This window comes from Benincasa hispida, chromosome 11 (genome assembly GCF_027475165.1).
Source record: "Benincasa hispida cultivar pf3 chromosome 11, pf3_genome.v1.1, whole genome shotgun sequence".
Lineage (NCBI taxonomy): Eukaryota > Viridiplantae > Streptophyta > Magnoliopsida > Cucurbitales > Cucurbitaceae > Benincasa > Benincasa hispida.
In genome coordinates, this window is record NC_143488.1 from 85,557,558 (window position 1) to 85,575,992 (window position 18,435).

Here is an 18,435-nt window from a genome sequence, read left to right on the forward strand (position 1 = left end):
CTCACGTTCTTTGAAAAGGATTTGGCTTGTGAATGGAAGATACATCTTGTGGTGGTATTTATAGGCCAAAGGAAATGATCTTTATCATCATTACCAAGTCTCAACGCAAGACACCTCCTACTTTGGAGTGTTTGCACCATGTTTTGCCACCACCTACTCCCTTGACATTCACCTACTCTCATGCCACTCATATACTTTAGTTGTCTTCATTATGCATAAGACTTTCTTTACATGAAACTTAATTCATCTAGCTTATACTAACTCAAGTTGAACCTTCTCTGGGTATAGCCATTTGTCCAAATGAGCTCATCAACCTTATGTAACGCAAGCATCAGCACCGCTCTATCGCTTAGTTCTTGCATCTATCGCTTAGCTCCAACACCCTATCGTGAAGCTCAATCGTTTAGTAAACGATCTCACTCTCAACGATCTCGCACATAGCCTATCGCTTAGCTGCCGTACCCATCGTTTACCTCTATCGTTTAGCACTGACGTCCTATCGTCTAATGCATCCGCTCATCGCTTAGTATTCCGCCCATTGTGTAGCACTGACGCCCATCGTCTAGCACAACACGGCTATCATCTAGCGCTCACGCCCATCGCATAACGCCATCGTATAGTCTATTGCTTAGCGTTCGCGCATCGTCTAATGCTTAACGCTATCGTCTAGGGCTTACACTGATCATGTAGTGCTTAATGCCTATCGTATAGCCCGATCGTCTAGCACGTCACTTCTCGCTGTGTGCATCTTCATGATCGTCTAGCGCATCGCTTAGCTCTGGACATTTGCTACACGATCGCCTTCTTCATCGCCTACCTCATCGTGTAACGCCACTCATTTGCTACACGATCGCCTACCTCATCGTGTAGCACCGCTCATTTGCTACACGATTGCCTACCTCATCTTGTAGCATCGCTTATTTGCTACATGATCGTCTGCCTAGCACCTTGCACTCAACATCTCGCTCACACAGCCTAAATGCATGAGCAACTTAGGCAATGCCTCTTATCAACACCTCGGCCAATCATGTGTTTAACCTCACCAGCTCACGCACGGTTGCCTTCGGCTACACTTAGCCCCATCTCATGCGTTAACACCAAACACATGGTTCCTTTTGACTTTATACTCAGCCAAATTCCACTAATAAAGGCAAACTACTCAAGGAAAACTCATTCAACACTTAGAAATTTCCTTCTCTTCAACATAGGATTTAACTTTCACTTAGTTAATTCCCTTAGTTACCTGTTTAAGTAGTGAAAATGGAAATTTGGGTTTCACATTAGTCTCTTGTCCTAATCTGCTTCTTCTCTACGGTGGGCTCATTAGGGCGAGACTCTGGTACCGAAAGAGAAGGGTCACACTTACGCGAAATTGTTAAAGATTAACAGTTTTGGACCAAATAAATGGTGGCTGTTGGGTCCAGTTCCAAGAGTTGGTTCTGCCTAATGGTTGAGAAAGTCTCATCTCAGTAAAGGAGCATCTGATCACCTCACCGGTGATGTTTGTCCTGCCTCACTGGGGCATCATTGCAAAATAGAAGTTTTTCACTTAGGGTACTTGAAACTGTTTTGCAAAATTAATTGGTTAAAATGTAGTTTAGCAAAATCTAATAAAAGTTTTGTTCATTTTTCAACAACAAGTTTTGAAAAATGGCCACAACCACAATTGCTTTGCTTAGCGCCAAAAAATTAACTGTCGATAACTTTCCAACATGGAAACATATGATCACAACGATACTACTCATCGAAGATCTCATGTTTGCCCTTACGGAGGTCTGTCCTTCTATTCTAGCTTCGAATGCCAACTCGAAATGTTCGGGAGGCATATGAGCGATGGACATGGGCGAATCCCGAGCCTATATCGTGGCAAGTCTTAATGACGTCTTGGCCAAGAAGCATGAGCCCATGGTCTCAGCGCGTGAGATCATGGAGTCCCTGTGGGGGATGTTTGGACAACCGTCTGAACAGCTCAAGCACGAGGCTCTAAATTATATATTCAACTCCAAAATGGAAGAAGGCACCTCTGTTCATGAACATGTGCTTAACATGATGGTACACTTCAATGTGGTGAAGTTGAATGGGTCTATCATTGATGAGGGCAGCCAAGTTATCATAATCCTGCATTTATTGCCGGAGAGCTTCCTGCACTTTGTTAATAATGTGATTCTTAACAAAGTGAAATACACCCTTACAACTTTCCTCAACAAGTTGCAGACCTACTAATTGTTACTGAAAAGTAAAGAGAGGAAGAAAGCTGAGGCAAATGTTGCTTCATCTTCTAGGACGTTTCATAGAGTTTCAACCTCAGGAACGAAGTCTGCACTTTCTACATCTAACTCTACAAAGGGGAAGAAGAAGAAGGGTGGTAAAGGGAAAGGGAAGGTGCTTGCTAACCCGCCTCCTGTTGCCCCAAAAAGGCGTCTGCCACAAGTTGAAAAGGGAAAGTGTTTCTACTGCAACCAGGATGGACACTGGAAGAGGAACTGTCCTCGCTGGCTTAAGGAAAGGAAGGCCGCCAAGGCTAAGGTCAAGGCAGATAAAGGTAAATATGATTTACTTGTACTTGAAACTTGTTTAGTGAAGAATGAAGATTTTGCCTGGATAATTGATTTGGGCACCACTAACCATGTTTATTCTTCTTTTTAGGGGATTAGATCCTGGCGACAGCTGAAGGTTGGTGAGATGACGATGCGAGTAGGCACCGGGCACATCATCTCAGCTGTGGCAGTGGGAGGGATCCAGTTATCTTTACATAATAGGTTTCTAATTTTGAATGATGTATATATTGTTTCTGAACTTAAGAGGAACCTTATTTTTGTAAAGTGCTTGCTACAATGTAAATACACTATTTCATTTAATGTGGGTAAAGCGTTTATTCATAAAAATGGTGTTAATATTTGTACAGCATATCTGGAAAGTAACTTGTATGTGCTAAGACCATTAGCCATTAGTTCCCTCCATATTACAGAATTGTTTAAAACTGTCGTAACTCAATCTAAACGTCAATGAATTTCTCTAAAATAGGGCACATCAATCTCAATAGGATTGAGAGATTGGTGAAGAATGGACTTTTAAGTGAGTTGAAGAAAATTCTTTACCGGTGTGTGAATCTTGCTTTGAGGGTAAGATGACTAAACAACCTTTTACTGGAAAAGGTGATCGAGCCAAAGAGTCTCTTGAGTTAGTAAATTCTAACCTTTGTGGTCCAATAAATGTGCAAGCACGAGGTGGCTATAAGTATTTTATCAGTTTTACTGAGGATTACTCTAGGTACGAGTATGTTTATCTTATGCAACGAAAATATGAATCCTTTGAAAAGTTCAAAGAGTTCAAGGCTGAAGTTGAGAACGCATTGGATAGACGGATTAAAACACTTCGATCAAATCGAGGTGGAGAGTTTTTAGACTCGTAATTCCAGGACTATTTGATAGAACATGGAATCATTTCCTAACTCTCAGTGTACACCTCAACAAAATGGTATAGCGGGGAGGAGAAATAGAACCTTGTTGGACATGGTTCGTTCGATGATGAGTTACGCTTCCTTACGGGACTCGTTTTGGGGTTTCACAGTGGAGACTGCGGTATACATACTCAACTCTGTTCCCTCCAAGAGTGTTGCGAGAACACCTCTGGAGTTGTGGAACGGGCGTAAAGCTAGTTTACGTCACTTCCATATTTGAGGTTGCCCTGCACATATGCTTGAGGAAAATCCCAAGAAGTTGGAACAACGGTCGAGGTTATGCCTCTTTGTAAGCTACCCCAAAGGTACACGAGGGGGTTATTTTTATGATCCGTCGAAAAAATAGGGTGTTTGTTTCCACGAACGCTACTTTCTTGGAGAATGATCATATTAGGGAGCATAGTCCACGAAGTAAAGTCGTGTTGCATGAGCTTTCTAATGAAACTACTGAAACTTCAACAAGAGTTGTTGAAAAGTCTGCTTCATCAGCAAGAGTTGTTGTTGATGGGGTAGTTCATCTAGTAGGTCAGTTCCCCCTCAAGAGTAGATGAAACCTTGACGCAGTGGAAAGGTTGTGAACCCGCCCATTCGCTATCTGGGTTTCACGGAAATCCTAGGTATGGTAGCATATGGCGATGTTGAGGATCCGTTGTCTTATCAGAAGGCAATAGAGGATGTCGATCGGGATGAATGGGTCAAGGCCATAGATCTCGAGATGGAGTCGATATACTTCAACTCAGTATGGGATCTTGTAGATCAGACTGATGGGGTAAGACCTATAGGTTGTAAATAGATCTACAAGCACAAACGGGATGCTGATGGGAAGGTACAGACCTTCAAGGCTCGACTTGTGGCAAAGAGTTATGCCCAGGTAGAGGGAGTTGACTATGAGGAGACTTTCTCGCCTGTTGTCATGTTAAAGTCAATCCACATCCTCCTGTCATTTGCAACTTATACAATTATAAGATCTGGCAAATGGACGTCAAGACAGCCTTTCTGAATGGCAATCTTGAGGAGACCATTTACATGGTGCAACCCGAGGGATTCATAGCCCAAGGTCAAGAGATAAAAGTTTGCAAGCTGAATCGTTCCATTTATGGGCTGAAACAGGTGTCTAGATCTTGGAACATACAGTTTGATACTCCAATCAAGTCGTATGGCTTTAACCAGAACGTTGATGAACCTTATGTCAACAAGAAGATTATCAACACTTCAATAGTATTCTTAGTATTGTATGTAGACGATCTACTACTCATTGGGAATGATATAGGTCTACTAATTACAGTTAAGAACTGACTAGTGACCTAATTCCAAATGAAATATTTGGGAGAGACTCAATTTGTTCTAGGTATACAGATCTTTCGGGATCAAAAGAACAAAGTGTTAGTACTGTCTCAGGCATTGTACATTGACAAGATGTTGCTCAAGTACTCGATGCAAGACTCCAAGAGGACTGTCGTTCAGGCATAGAGTCACTTTGTCTAAGAACATGTGTCCTAAGACACCTCAATAGGTTGAGGAGTTAAGACGGGTCCCATATGCATCTCCGTTGGCAGTTTAATGTATGTGATGCTCTGTACTCGTTCAGACATCTACTACGCTGTGGGCATAGTCAGTAGGTATTAGTCTAACCCAGGCAAGGGTCACCGAACCACAGTGAAGAACATCCTCAAGTATCTTCGGAGAACAAAGGACTACATGCTCGTGTATGAATCTAGGGATTTAATCCTTACTAGATACACGGATTTTGACGTTCAAACTAATAAGGACTTTCGCAAGTCCACGTAAAAGTCAGTTTCTACTCTTAACAGAGGAGCTGTAGTGTGGGGAAGCACTAAGCAATGGTGCATCACCGACTTCACTATGGAGGCGGAATACGTAGTGGCTTGAGAAGTTGCTAAGGAAGCCATCTGGCTCAGGAAGTTCTTGACAGAACTGGAAGTTGTTCCAGATATGTCTAGGCCCATTACTCTCTATTGTGATAATAGTGGGGTAATGGCGAACTCCAAGGAGCCTAGGAGTCACAGGTGTGGCAAACACATAGAGCAGAAGTATGATCTGATCCGCGAGATAGTGCATCGAGGGGATGTGATTGTCACGAAGATCGCTTCGGAGCACAATGTTGTTGACCTATTTACGAAGGCTTTCACGACTACAGTATTTTAGGGTCACCTTCAGAGCATGGGTCTACAGGATCGCCCAAACTGGACTAGGGCAAGTGGAAGATTTTCTTATACTAGGCTTTTATGCCCTAATTTATTATTTTGTACTAGTTTTTGTACACCCTACTTCACTTTAGAACAAGTGGGAGATTGTTGGAGTTGATGCCCTAAAGTCTCATGTTCTATAGTTTGTAAACAGTTTGTACGAACGCTTGTGATGTATAATATATGATATTTTACTTCAATTCTTGATTTTAGTTAATTGTTTTATTTTCTTTACCACAAATCAATAAACATAAAATCCCTGGTTATCTGGATGTAACTTAAGCATGTATGTGGTGACATACAAATGGATCGTGTCTTAAGTGATAACTAAAATAGTCTGTAGTATATGGATATAGGAGGGAAACCTTATCCTGGTAATGCTACGGATACGACCCACTTTGTGGAATGGTCACAAGTGTTGTGACTTGTCACAGATGATTTGATCCTGGTCATTCGTGTAAGGGACATGCGAGCGGGGGCGTCTTATACAAAGAGTTTGTATAAGACCTGACCACGAAGTGTTAACGTCTCGTTATATAACACTGTTCATGACAGAGATTTCACTTCACTAGGATGACCATAGGTAACATGACCTCAATCCTGAGTGGGTTGGGAACTCCTGCCATTGAGGGTGGTTCTTTGATTTGCATGGGTGTGAGTGGCCAGGTCGTCGACTAAAACCTACCACTTTGGAAATTCGTCTGATTTGGGAGCTGTGAACTTAGCTACACAAGAAGAAATTCACTTCTTCCTCAAAGCAGGGGCAAGTAGATAGATATCTCCCTTAAGGGCTAATTCCAAGACTTGAACGATGTGGCACCACACACCTTTTTTTGGTCCAAGAGGTATTCACACATAGTTAGACTATGTTGTATTGTTCATTAGAGGAATCAGTGGTACTTAAAGAGTGAGTTGTAACTACAGGGGCAAAATGGTAAATTAGTCCAGCTGTACTTACGAGCATCTATGAAGTGTCATTGTACTCATGATTGGTTATATTTAATGGACACAGAAATATATCTGTGGTAAGAAGAGTTCAGTTGTTGGTCTTTAGTGGAATGCCTGGAAGTTAACGGATGGTGAATCTCGTGGCTAAAGAGTTTAGCCAGCTATTCATGTACCGTTGAAGCTTCGAGCCACAGGTCCATAAGGTCCCTTTAGTAGTTTAGATAAAGTTGAGAATCAGTTATTGGGTCAGTTTGAAATGTTCAAATTGACAAGAAGAAGTTCGATTATATATGATATAATTGACTAAATGTATGTGATACATTATTTTAGAGGGAATTAGATATAAATATGATTTATATCAAGTAAAGGAGAAATTACTATAGTAGATATGTGATATCAAACTATAGGTTAATAATATAATATGATTATATTCATTATTTAATTGAATAGGCGGTTATGAGATAATTGGTCGTGAATTTCTCCTAAATCGTGCGAAAGTAGGAAAATTGAATTCGGTTATTGTAACTGAAGAATAAAATGAAGTTTTTTTTCATTTTGTAAAGAGTTCGAAAAGTTCGCTCACAGTGTGGAAACTTCACGATCACTTAGTTGAGAGCCTATACGATAGTGCTCATCGCCTAAACGATCACACACCCACGCACTAAACGATCGCACACATTCTCTAAACGATTGCTCATCTTCTCTAAACGATCGCTTAGCGCGCCGAGCTTTCCTAAACGATCGTTTACTATTTGCTAGATGATTGTTGAGTAAAACCTATACGATTCTATACCTTTCTCTAAGCGACAAGCACCTAACTATACGATAGTCACCTACTATCTCCCACTTGCTTGTCGTTCTACACGATCATCCTTTCCTCCTTCTCTACCAATTCCATCAAAGTCCACTCTTTGGATTCTCACTTCCAGAATACCAAGGGCTTCAAGTGATGGTGTCGTCCCCGGTTGCTACTTGTTCGTGCGCTACCATTCGTATAGATGATCGTGGTGCTGTCAGGCGATTGATTGTTGGGCGATTTGGATCGTAAAGGAGTCACTTTCGCTGGATTGAGTTCAAGTGAAGATTGTCTTCAACTGGTACATATACTCAATCTGTTGTATTTTATTTGTCAAAGCATACCTATAATTAGTTTTAAAATGCATATTTGTTTGTTAGAATGAGTGTGTGGTAATTCGGTCACAATCAAATAGGAAAGATTCAAACCCGCTCATGGATACTCTTGTTTAAGAGTTCCTTCACATTAAACATTCTAATGGAAGTTCGTTCACTGGATGTGAAGAAAGATATATTTCGACCTCAAGATGATAATGAAAAACTTCTTGGTCCCGAAGTACCATATCTTAGTGCAATTGGTGCACTTATATATCTTGCTAATAATACAAAACCAGATATTACATTTTTAGTAAATGTATTAACAAGATATATTTCCTCTTCAACAAAAAGATGTTGGAACAGAATTAAGCATATATTTCGTTATCTACAAGGAACTATTGATATGAGTTTGTTTTATTCAAATAAATCAAATTTTGATCTAGGTTATGCAGATTTTGGATATTTATCTGATCCACACAAAGCTAGATCTTAAATAGGTTATCTGGTCACACGTGAAGGAACTGTTATATCATGACGATCGGTGAAACAAACCATAATGGTCATTTCGTCAAATCATGCTAAACTTCTTGCAATTCATGAGTCTAGTCAAGGATGTGTATGGTTAAGATCAATGACTTAGCACATTCATAGAACATGTGGCTTGTCTTCTAAAAAAATATTCCAACAATATCATACGAAAACAACACAACATGTATAGCCCAAATCAAAGGAGGATATATTAAAGGAGATAGAACAAAACATATTTCACTAAAACTTTTCTACACTCATGGTCTCGAAGAAAATGGTGACATGTGTATAACAAATTTGTTCGAATGATAACCTAGTCGACTTATTTACAAAAGCATTACCTATCGCAACCTTTGAGAAATTGGTACACAACATTGGAATGCGGTGATTCAGAGATCTTAGTGATGTTTCCATGAGGGGAGCGAATATATTACATTCTTTTAGGATTATTCGATTATATGAAATATGTACTATTTTTCCTTCACTAGGATTTTTTTCTCATTGGATTTTTTTTCAATGAGTCATACTTCATATATTTACAATGGTCATCTAAGGAGGAGTATTATAAATAGGTGTTAGATGTCCATACTTAGTGTTCAATGTCAAATCTCATTTTTCCATTACCACATATGTTGTCCATGTGTCATTCAACCACTTATGCATAGTGTCCAAAGTGTACCACATCCTATTTGCCACTTTGTTTATAAATAATAACATTTGGTGGATCTTGAAATAACACATATTGGTGAGAAATTCACTTCAAAATTCCACTCAACTTTTCATATTATCTAATTTTCATAATTTTAGTTATTTTATTTATTTGTTTATTTTCCCGACTGAACAATATAACTCAAAATAGTAAGATAGTCGATGTAGATTTGAATTTCTCATCTTCTTAATTTCTAATTTCATATCTGGTCTTCTAAGATTATATAAAAATTTGATAAAAAAAAGGAAAGAAAAAACGAAAACAAAGCATTGAATACTATTTATTTATCTAGTTTGAACTATAAATAACTCCTATTAACTTCGGGAGAAAGTTAAAACAATCTTTAAAATTTCAACCCTACAATTTTCTTTTTTAATGTGATAATTAAAGTTTGCGTGTACATGAAAATAAAAAAAATAAAAATAAATAAAAGAAACACAAATTCTTAAGCCATATCAATAGAGACATCACCAATATAAAGCAGCTCTGTAAATAAACTGGCTACATTCACACGTCGTGAGTAGAAATTACAATGTGGTGGCCGACACTTTGGCCGGTGGAGGTGTTCTCTGCCACTCAATGTTATGACTTGACAATTTTTCGAATGGGCTTACCTGTCTTGTTGATAGGGATTTTGACGAATGTTTTAATTTTTTTTTAAAAGAAAAAAAATTAGAGACATGTATTCAATTAAAGATTTGAGGTTTGAATGTCTACGGTATACCAACCAATTCAAACTATTGGACGTCTCTCCCAACCATCTCTTTCAAGCTAAAATATAGATGCGACCATGATTTAGATTAAGCTGGGATTGAGGATTTCCTGGGATTCTAAAGTTGTCAAAATACTCTTAGCACAAACATTTTTAAAAAATACCATAGTCCTGTACAACTAGCTACCATAATTGATTCAGTGTGTGTTCGTATTCCTGCCCGGTGAAATATATATATATATATGTAACTGTTAATTTACTTGGAATCCTAGTGACACTACGGATACGACCCACTTTATAGAGGCTTACAATTGTTGTGAACTACTACAAATGGTCTAGTCCTGATCATTCATGTGGAGACATGCGAGCGAGAGTGTCCTATACAAAGAGTTTGTATAAGACTGGACCACGAGATGATTTGTCTCTTTATATAATGTCGTTGATACTTGAGACTTACATATCACCTAAACGACCATAGGAGACATGACCTCAATCTTGAGTGTTTTGGGAACTCCTACAGTCCTTTGATTAGTATAGGTGAGAGTGACCAGATTGCCAATCCAACAGGCCTACCTTTATGGGGATTTGTCTGATTTGGGAGCTGGGAATTTAGTTACACAAGATGGAACTCACTCCTTCCCCAAAGCAAGGGTAAGTAGATAGATTGCTCTCTTAAAGGGCTGATTCGAACTACATGGGCAAAACAGTAAATTGGCCCAGCTGTACTTAAGAGCAATTTATGAAGGATTATCACACTGTTGTTTGGTTGATATAGACACAAAATATATTCGTAGTGAGAAGAATGCAGCTGTCGGTCTTTAATCGAGTATCCGGCAGTTAACGTGAAGACCGATGAGCCTTACCAGAAGTGAAGTAAAAAATACCGACAATCTTACCGCAACCTTATCGACTACCTACTTGTATGTTGCTTTCGTAAAACGATGGTGGATCCCGTAACTAAAGAGTTCAGTCAATTATTCACGTACCATTGGAGCTTCAAGCTACAGGTCCATAAGGTCCCTTGGTAGCTCAATGGATTCAAGTTGAGAATCAGTTTTTGGGGTTGATTTGAAATGTTCAAATTGACAAGAGAAAATTTAATTATATATGATATAATTAGTGTGATGTATGAGATACATCAAGTGGATGATTAATGTAAATATGATTTATATTAAGTACCATAAAATAGAAAAAGAACTATGCTTTATATGTTTCATGAGATGAAATATTAAAACTATAAGTTATAAATATAATATGGTAAGTTGGTTATCATATTTATTTATAATAATATTAATTATTTGATAATTATCTATTTTTCTCTAATAACCAATTGAGTGGGAAGTTACTGGTGGTTTTATGGTAACCGTGACATATAAGGAAAAATGTTTACCTAAAATTAGAAGTTACTTGATTCAGAAAGTACTCACAGAAAAGCTATCAAGTGAAAATGTTTCACTAAGCGATAGCTAGTAGAGAGACTAAACGATCGTGGACATTAACTATACGATAATTCATTCAGCTGGTCGTAGCTACACGATCGCGTGGTATTGTCTATACGATAGGTTGTCATCTTCTACACGATCAATCACATCGTCTATACGATAGACAACATACCATCTCCCACTTGCTTGATCGTCTACACGATTGTTGTTCTTCCTATCTCTTTCTTTAACCAAGTCTATACAGAGCCCACACTCCTGGATTCTCACATTAAGAATACCAAGGTAACTATTGTGGTGGTGTCCTCACTCAACTTGATTAATTTCGAGGTTCTAGAGGTCGTTTGTTGGGTTCATGATCGTTGTGTTCGTGTTGTGCACCGGTCGTGTTGTTCGAGGGTTGTGTATTGTTGTCTTAGATGCTTGGAGATCGATCGAGAGAATCGTGAAGAATGTTTCTTCAAAGGTATACATACTCTATCCCTTGACTCTCTCTTAAAGCATGTTGCAATTTCTTGTTATGCATGACCTATTAGTTTCCGTTTCTTATACTGTAATTGTTTATGTTCAATTTCGAATGGATTTGAAACGATCCTTCCGCTACTCATGGAAATCCTCATGTCTGATTTTCTTATATATATATATATATATATATATATGTATATGAAGAAAACGTGGCATCCAAAAATCGGTTACCTCAGGCGATTTTCTTACTTGCCTATGCATCTTAATAGGGGTATTAAAAAAATTCGATCAACCCAATTCAATCCATCCGATTTGGGTTGAGTTATTAATTCATTTGGATTAGATTGTGTTCAGAATAAACGAATCAACCCAAACTTATAATTAATATTAAACATTTTTTTACTTCCAATACAATTATATATACATATATTTATTTTAATTTTACTTAATTTCATATCTTTTTAGATTATTTATTATCCACCAATTATTTAAAATATCTTTTTAACAATATGGAAATAAGTTTTTCATAATACAATTAAAATTGATTTTTAATCTTAATTTAATATGTGAAAATAATTAAACAAATTCTTTTACATATTAACATGTTACTACTTTTTTAAGATAAATATTTAAATAATGGCCAAATTAAGCCGAACCAACCCAACCCAAATATTTCATGGTTGGGTTAGGTTGGGTTGTTTGAGTTGAAGAAATTTACAGTCCAAACGATTAGATTGAGTCTAAAAAGTGCTTCAATCCAACCAACCCAACCCATTAACACCTCTTAATTTGACTCTCATATTGTCATTTACTTCAAGTCGGCCAATACTTCATATCATTTATTTTATATTTATTTTCGGTTTAACTATCCCTTCATTTAACTCTTCATTAAAACTAGTGTTATTTGTAGAGATGTCCATTTTCTAGAATGGGCTCAAGGTGTATTCCATTTGGGCGAGAAATGAGGGAGGGTGTGGAAAAAAAAATTTCTTGTAAGGTAAACGAGGATGAGAACAAGAATAGGAATCTCAAATCCCGCCACGTTAACCTTTATTTATTTATTATAATAATTTAATGTTATGTTGTTGTTATTATTATTATTATAGAAATAGTATATTTAAATTTCAAATTTAATTATTTAATAGTCAAGATAATGAATATATTTAAATTGAATGTTTATATATATATAGATAGATAGATTCATAATTATTTCTTTCTACTAGAAAATTTGAGTAATCTCTCTTTAAATTTAAATTGTCCATGTGGAATTAATCATATAAAAATTAGTGAAAAACTTAGACTATTTAATTATATCTTTTTCCATAGTAATAATTTAAGTTAATTGATTTTTTTTTAAAAAAAAAAAAGGGAAAAAATTTATCGTGCAAACACAAATGATGTTAAAACTTTTCTATCAACTCAGAACCTTAAACTAATGGAACCACAACAAATTTAAGTATGTTAAAACTTCAACATCACACACGCCATACACAAAGTGCAGACACAAATGATGGAGAAAAGACACCGTAATTGACCAACATAACTAAGAAAACATAAGGGAAAATTAAGCTATAGTCTAAGCAAAGTTAATGGAAAACAAAAGGGAAGGCTTAATTGAACAACAAAGCTCCAAACTATTCAACTGCCTTACTAAGACGCAAAGTTAAGTGCAAGAGTCCAAGTTCATGATTTGAAACATCCTTATAGACTTACATGGACCTTAAGAGTGGAGATTTTATTTCTTGACCAACATAGGTCCTGTCAGAATACTTTTGAGACTCGCATACCTTAAAAAAAGTGAAATAATCTATCTAACAACTGTTCATTTCAGTCAATGTGATTAATTAACTCTAAAATTTGTATGCTTTGACCACCAAAAAGTAAGACACACATATGATATCTTGAGTTCGTGCTCGAAGCATATAAAAATGCCTAATGCGATTGTAGGGATCAAGTTATAACACGATGTACACATTATGAGTTATCTTTCGAATTGGGTTTCTAACTCATGTAAGTACCCGCAAATACTAACATCCAGTTTTATTTAATGAATGAAAGGTAATGAAATTGAAGTAATTAAATAAAGAAATTAATGTAAAAGATGAACAACAGAACTCCAAGACAAACCAGACAATTGTTAGGACTTCAATCTCAAATTTCCATGTTAAGTACCAAATGTTCAGTACATTAATAGTTGAGTTGTTTTAAGCTTCCAACTATCCTATGCTAAGAAATGCCTCAATTTTTGCAAGATTAAGCTATGCTTGTCAAGTGAAAGTTGGAGAATTAGCAAGGATAACGAGGATAAAGTACTTCCACTATAAAACCTTCACAAGAGGAAATTTAGGAAGTAACCTTTCAAAATCTGCAACTATGATTTTGATGGTAAGTCATCCACATGGCAAAAAATTATTCTCTTATCATTCATTACAAATCTTGCATGTCTCCAGCCAAAACTAGTGCCTTTTGTTTGAATCTCTCCTAGGGGATTAGCTTTAATTTATAACGAACTGAAGGTGCCTACTAGTTCAACATATCCTCTTTAAGTTATGCTGCAATCGAATTCCAAGTGCAGAGCGTTTGCTCTTAAGACTCTGCCTCTCGTCACACAAAATATGAATATCATTCCACAAGATATTTGAATTAATCACCATGTAAAAAATCTATGAGGCAAGGTTTCTTGACTACACGTAAAGCCCATCCTTTTAATACATCGCTGTGCAAATTTCATCACCGAGGCCTCCATACAGAACTGCATCCCAAAAAGCAACAAAAATATTCCTTCTCCCCGCTCAGCAAATTTAAATCTTGATGTTGAAGTAATCAGGGTCGAAATGATGCAGTCTTACGTAACCATCTTCACCTCCACTTGAAAAACTAAAAGAAAACCAAATCCATAATAAGCATATAAATCATTGTCCAATATTTAGCCAATCAATGCAATGGTTTGGTTCGTTTTTCACATGCAAGCAGTGCAATACACCATACCTCTTTCCGTCGGGATTGAAAGCCAGGGCATTGATGGGTCCAAAATGCCCTTTCACACCTCCAATCTCTTCTTGAAGGATCTATTAGACAAAAGAGAAATATCATATAACCGAACTGACTCTAACTCTATTGGTCACAAGAAAAATCCAATAGAAGATTGAACCTTGTCATAAAATTTAGCTTCAAACTTTCCTGCACGATGATCAGTTGTTGTCACAGCTGATGCATCCTGACCACCACCAAGCACCACCTAAAAGCCATAAAAACAATCTGAGTCGAGATATTAAACAACATACCAGACAATCAAGCACAAATGTCTCACAAACAGAACTCTAGCAACGCTACTTTGGCAATTCACTCATACATACATGGTCAAGAAGTGGAGACATTGTAACTGCATTGACTGGGCGTTCTGTCACATATGTCCTGATAAGCGTCAATGTTCTTGTATCCCACAGCTGGATTTAAAAACAATGTTATACTAAACCACCAAAATGTTAATCTATTAACCAAATGTTGAGGAGAGGGAGGGGGATTTGAAGAATCAGAGATCTGAGTACGGTACCCTTGCAGACTTGTCCAAAGAACCAGTGATAAAATGTGAACCATCAGGAGACTTCGTAAGGGAAGTTATTGTTTTTTTATGGCCGGTCTCCTTGTCAGATTCTTTTAAAAGTTTACCTGTCTGCAGTTAAATTATTGAATTAAGCATCAAGTGGAGGATAAACCAGATTCACCGAGAAACATAAAAAAGTTATAAATATAAGTAGAAGTCACAAACAATAAACAAAAAGTTAGATCATTAAATTCAGCAACCGCACATCTTGATTATAGATCAGAGATGAATTCCTTTACTGCACATAAGAGTGTAAACAATGGGGAAACTTTTGTTGGCCCTTTACCTTAGAGCCTTTGAATGTAATATAAAGACTTCAGTTCCAAAAGTATATATTAATTTTTACCTCTTACATACAATGTTCAATTTTCTAGTTTTTGTTATTGCAATTTTTTCACAATAATTCTCAAGCAAACAAGTTTATAAATATAGCATAGACAATACACTTGACCAATGTTTCAACTTTCTTCATACACTCTACTACTGTAGTCTGAAGTGCAATGCAACTTTTTTATGTGGAGAGCATAATAGACAAGTTGCTGGGGTTATGGTTAGAACAAGCGACTTGGCTAGGAAGACATCATTTGTCCAAGTTCCCAACACTTCACCCACTCGCCCTAGTTACTCAGATCAAAATAAACAAAGCAATACATCTTCAACAATTCAAATATGACAGATCTAGTCCAACATCCAATAACATACGTACTGAATGTTAGTCCATCATCCAATAAAATACCTACTGAATGTTAGTCCAACATCCAATAAAATACCTACAGAATGTTCTTATACTTTTATTTAAAAAAATAGGATTCATAATAAATTATTATACTATTTGACAAGCATCCAGTAGCACGATCATTACCTCAGAATCCCAAATGCGAATAACAGCATCTTCTCCTGCACTTATAATGGTCTTATTTAGAGGTCCCCAAACAGCTCTATTGATTCTTCCTTGGGGACCCTTAAGAACGAGCACAGATTCACCAGTCTCTGCAGCATATCAGAAATACTTTAATGAGCATATACAAATCGCTTAGAGCCAAAAACAAATATCCATTTTAATCCCAAAATTGTTGAATTCAGCAATATTCACTGAGACATCAATTTCAAAACAAACTTATAGTAGCATAAGCCCATTAATTGTTTATAAGGGAGAACAAGCATCAAAACCGATAAAACGCAAAGAAATCTGCAGTAATCTTACACAAATTATATCATCTAGATACTCCTGGGGCCTTGTGACCTAGTATCTCTACGACAGAGAAAATTGCTTATTTCCTCAAAGCTATTGTAAGTTTATTGCGTGAAAATATGCATGTTGAAGATCTGAAAATGTGTACGACAATCCTATTACTTCACAATAAAACAGCTTTCATGTTAGCTACAACAAGATCCTCGCTCACAATCAATATTTGTTTGCTTAAAAAGAACAATGCTGAAGTAAACAATATTCACGAATAAGCAAACAGAATGCAATCCACCAAAACCCTTATAACATGTATTATACGACTCAAGTGCACGATTGAGAATTCAAAATCGTGAAACGAAGTACATAATTGATACCTAAAAAGAAGAAAAGAAGTATCTTCAATTGAATGAAATTCATATTCGAAGAACAACCACAGTACATAAGAACCAGATAATGATGCTTATAGAAATAATTGGGAAAAAAACATAGCTTACGTTCCGAGGGGTCTCTGGCAATGCGTTTGACATGAATAGCAGAAGGCAGCTCTATGAAAGGATCAGTGGTAATAACTGCAAGCTTATCTCCGACAGAGAAATCAACTGCCCTAGCAGGTGAATCGAAATTGAAGGAGAAGAGTTGCTGTCCAGTTTGTACATTCCACAATTTTGCTGTCTGATCCGCACTTCCAGTGATAAGCCGCATTGAATCTCCTGAAATTAAAGTAGAGCCGGACACAAGTTCAGACTCAGATTACTCCATTAGCCAATCCGAATAAACACAAGGTAAAAATAAGAAGGTAAAACATACTGGAGACATCACAGCACCAAACGGCACCATTATGACCACGATAAGTCCCCAATCGCTCGCCGTTGTCGGCGTACCAGACGGTGGGGTTGTGATCCTTAGCGCAGGAGAAAAGAAGATCGCCATCCCTATTGTACTTGAGGAAAGTTAATGGCCGTTCATGGCCTTTCATCAAGATTGGGCGCATTTTCGATGAAGTTCGAAGCTAAAATCTGCTCGTAGAAAATATAGAGCCGGTTGCGGAGGTGAGGCTGCAAACCACAACAGACGCCGGCGATGGGGAATGAGAGGAAGTGTGGGAAATTTAGGGTTAGGGTAGATGTTCTTACAATTTAGATTTGGGCTTGGGCCCGGTATTTATGCGGCTTAACATGAGCGGCTAACGATTCGGTTCGCTCTGGATTTGAACCGATCCGAGCCGATTCATCTTTGCCTGCCCCCATCACCTAGTGCCGATTTTAGAGCGAGTTTGGCATGAATCCCTAATTTTAATACTATTGTTTAAATATTTTAAAAAAGTGGTGTTATAGTAAAAAAAAAAAAAAAAAAAAAAAAATTGGTTCAAATATTATTTATTCTGTCTCCATAACTTTGGTTTGGATTTATTTTGGTTCCTGTTCAAAATTTTCATCTTAATTCTTGAACTTAAAAAAAAATGACGGTTTCGATTTCTTGAAAATGAATAGACAAAAATTATCACTTTTTAAAAGTATAAGGACCAAATTGAATCAAAGCTAAAATACTACAATTAAAATTAACAATTTCAAAATATAGAAATTAGAATATACCAAAGTTGTAAGATAGACCATAGTATCTTGAGCTATTTTTTAATTAGTTGGTTTTCATAGCACTTCTGATTATTTTGTATTTTAATTTGAATACAATTGACTTTGCTTTCTAGTCCGTTGTTAAGATGGAACATTTTTGTACTTCAATTTGAATACAACTAGTTTTACTTTCTAGTCCTTAGGTTGTAAAGATGGAAGATTCACACCTATTTCCACAAAAGATATCTATCTTAGACATAAATTCTCGTAATTTTGAGATAATTATTCTCACTTGTATAGGATTCTCGAGTATAATTGTAACTTAATCAAGAAGGCTTTGGATATCCATTTGTTCATGGAAGGTGGGTAGGGCATACTTTCATCATAAATTCTGAATTATCCATCGTTTGTTGCTATCACAAACCTTACCTAGTCAGGCTTTTTTTGTTCCAATGAATCGTAGATAAAATTATTTATTTGATTTGAAAAC

The 18,435-nt window shown here is 36.9% G+C and overlaps 1 protein-coding gene across 1 annotated transcript; it reads right to left on the reverse strand.

The window, feature by feature from the left end:
- Window positions 1-14,185: 14,185 nt before the first annotated feature.
- LOC120092023 (eukaryotic translation initiation factor 3 subunit I-like) lies at window positions 14,186-17,619 on the reverse strand. Its single transcript, XM_039050215.2, has 8 exons — window positions 17,182-17,619; window positions 16,869-17,084; window positions 16,048-16,175; window positions 15,135-15,254; window positions 14,938-15,027; window positions 14,733-14,819; window positions 14,570-14,649; window positions 14,186-14,458 (listed from the first exon to the last, which is right to left on the reverse strand). The coding sequence occupies exons 1-8, from the start codon at window positions 17,363-17,365 to the stop codon at window positions 14,383-14,385; spliced, it is 981 nt and encodes a 326-aa protein (XP_038906143.1). The 5' UTR covers window positions 17,366-17,619; the 3' UTR covers window positions 14,186-14,382.
- Between the last annotated feature and the right edge of the window lie 816 nt (window positions 17,620-18,435).

What these genes read in the sequence shown, in the direction of transcription:
- LOC120092023 (XM_039050215.2), bottom strand. Translation starts at nt 17,365, where the DNA reads ATGCGCCCAATCTTGATGAAAGGCCATGAACGGCCATTAACTTTCCTC. An exon ending in TGTCTCCACTTCTTGACCAT is followed by an intron (nt 14,820 to 14,937) that starts GTATGTATGAGT and finishes TATGGCTTTTAG; the next exon opens with GTGGTGCTTGGTGGTGGTCA. An exon ending in TTCAATCCCGACGGAAAGAG is followed by an intron (nt 14,459 to 14,569) that starts GTATGGTGTATT and finishes GTTTTCTTTTAG; the next exon opens with TTTTTCAAGTGGAGGTGAAG.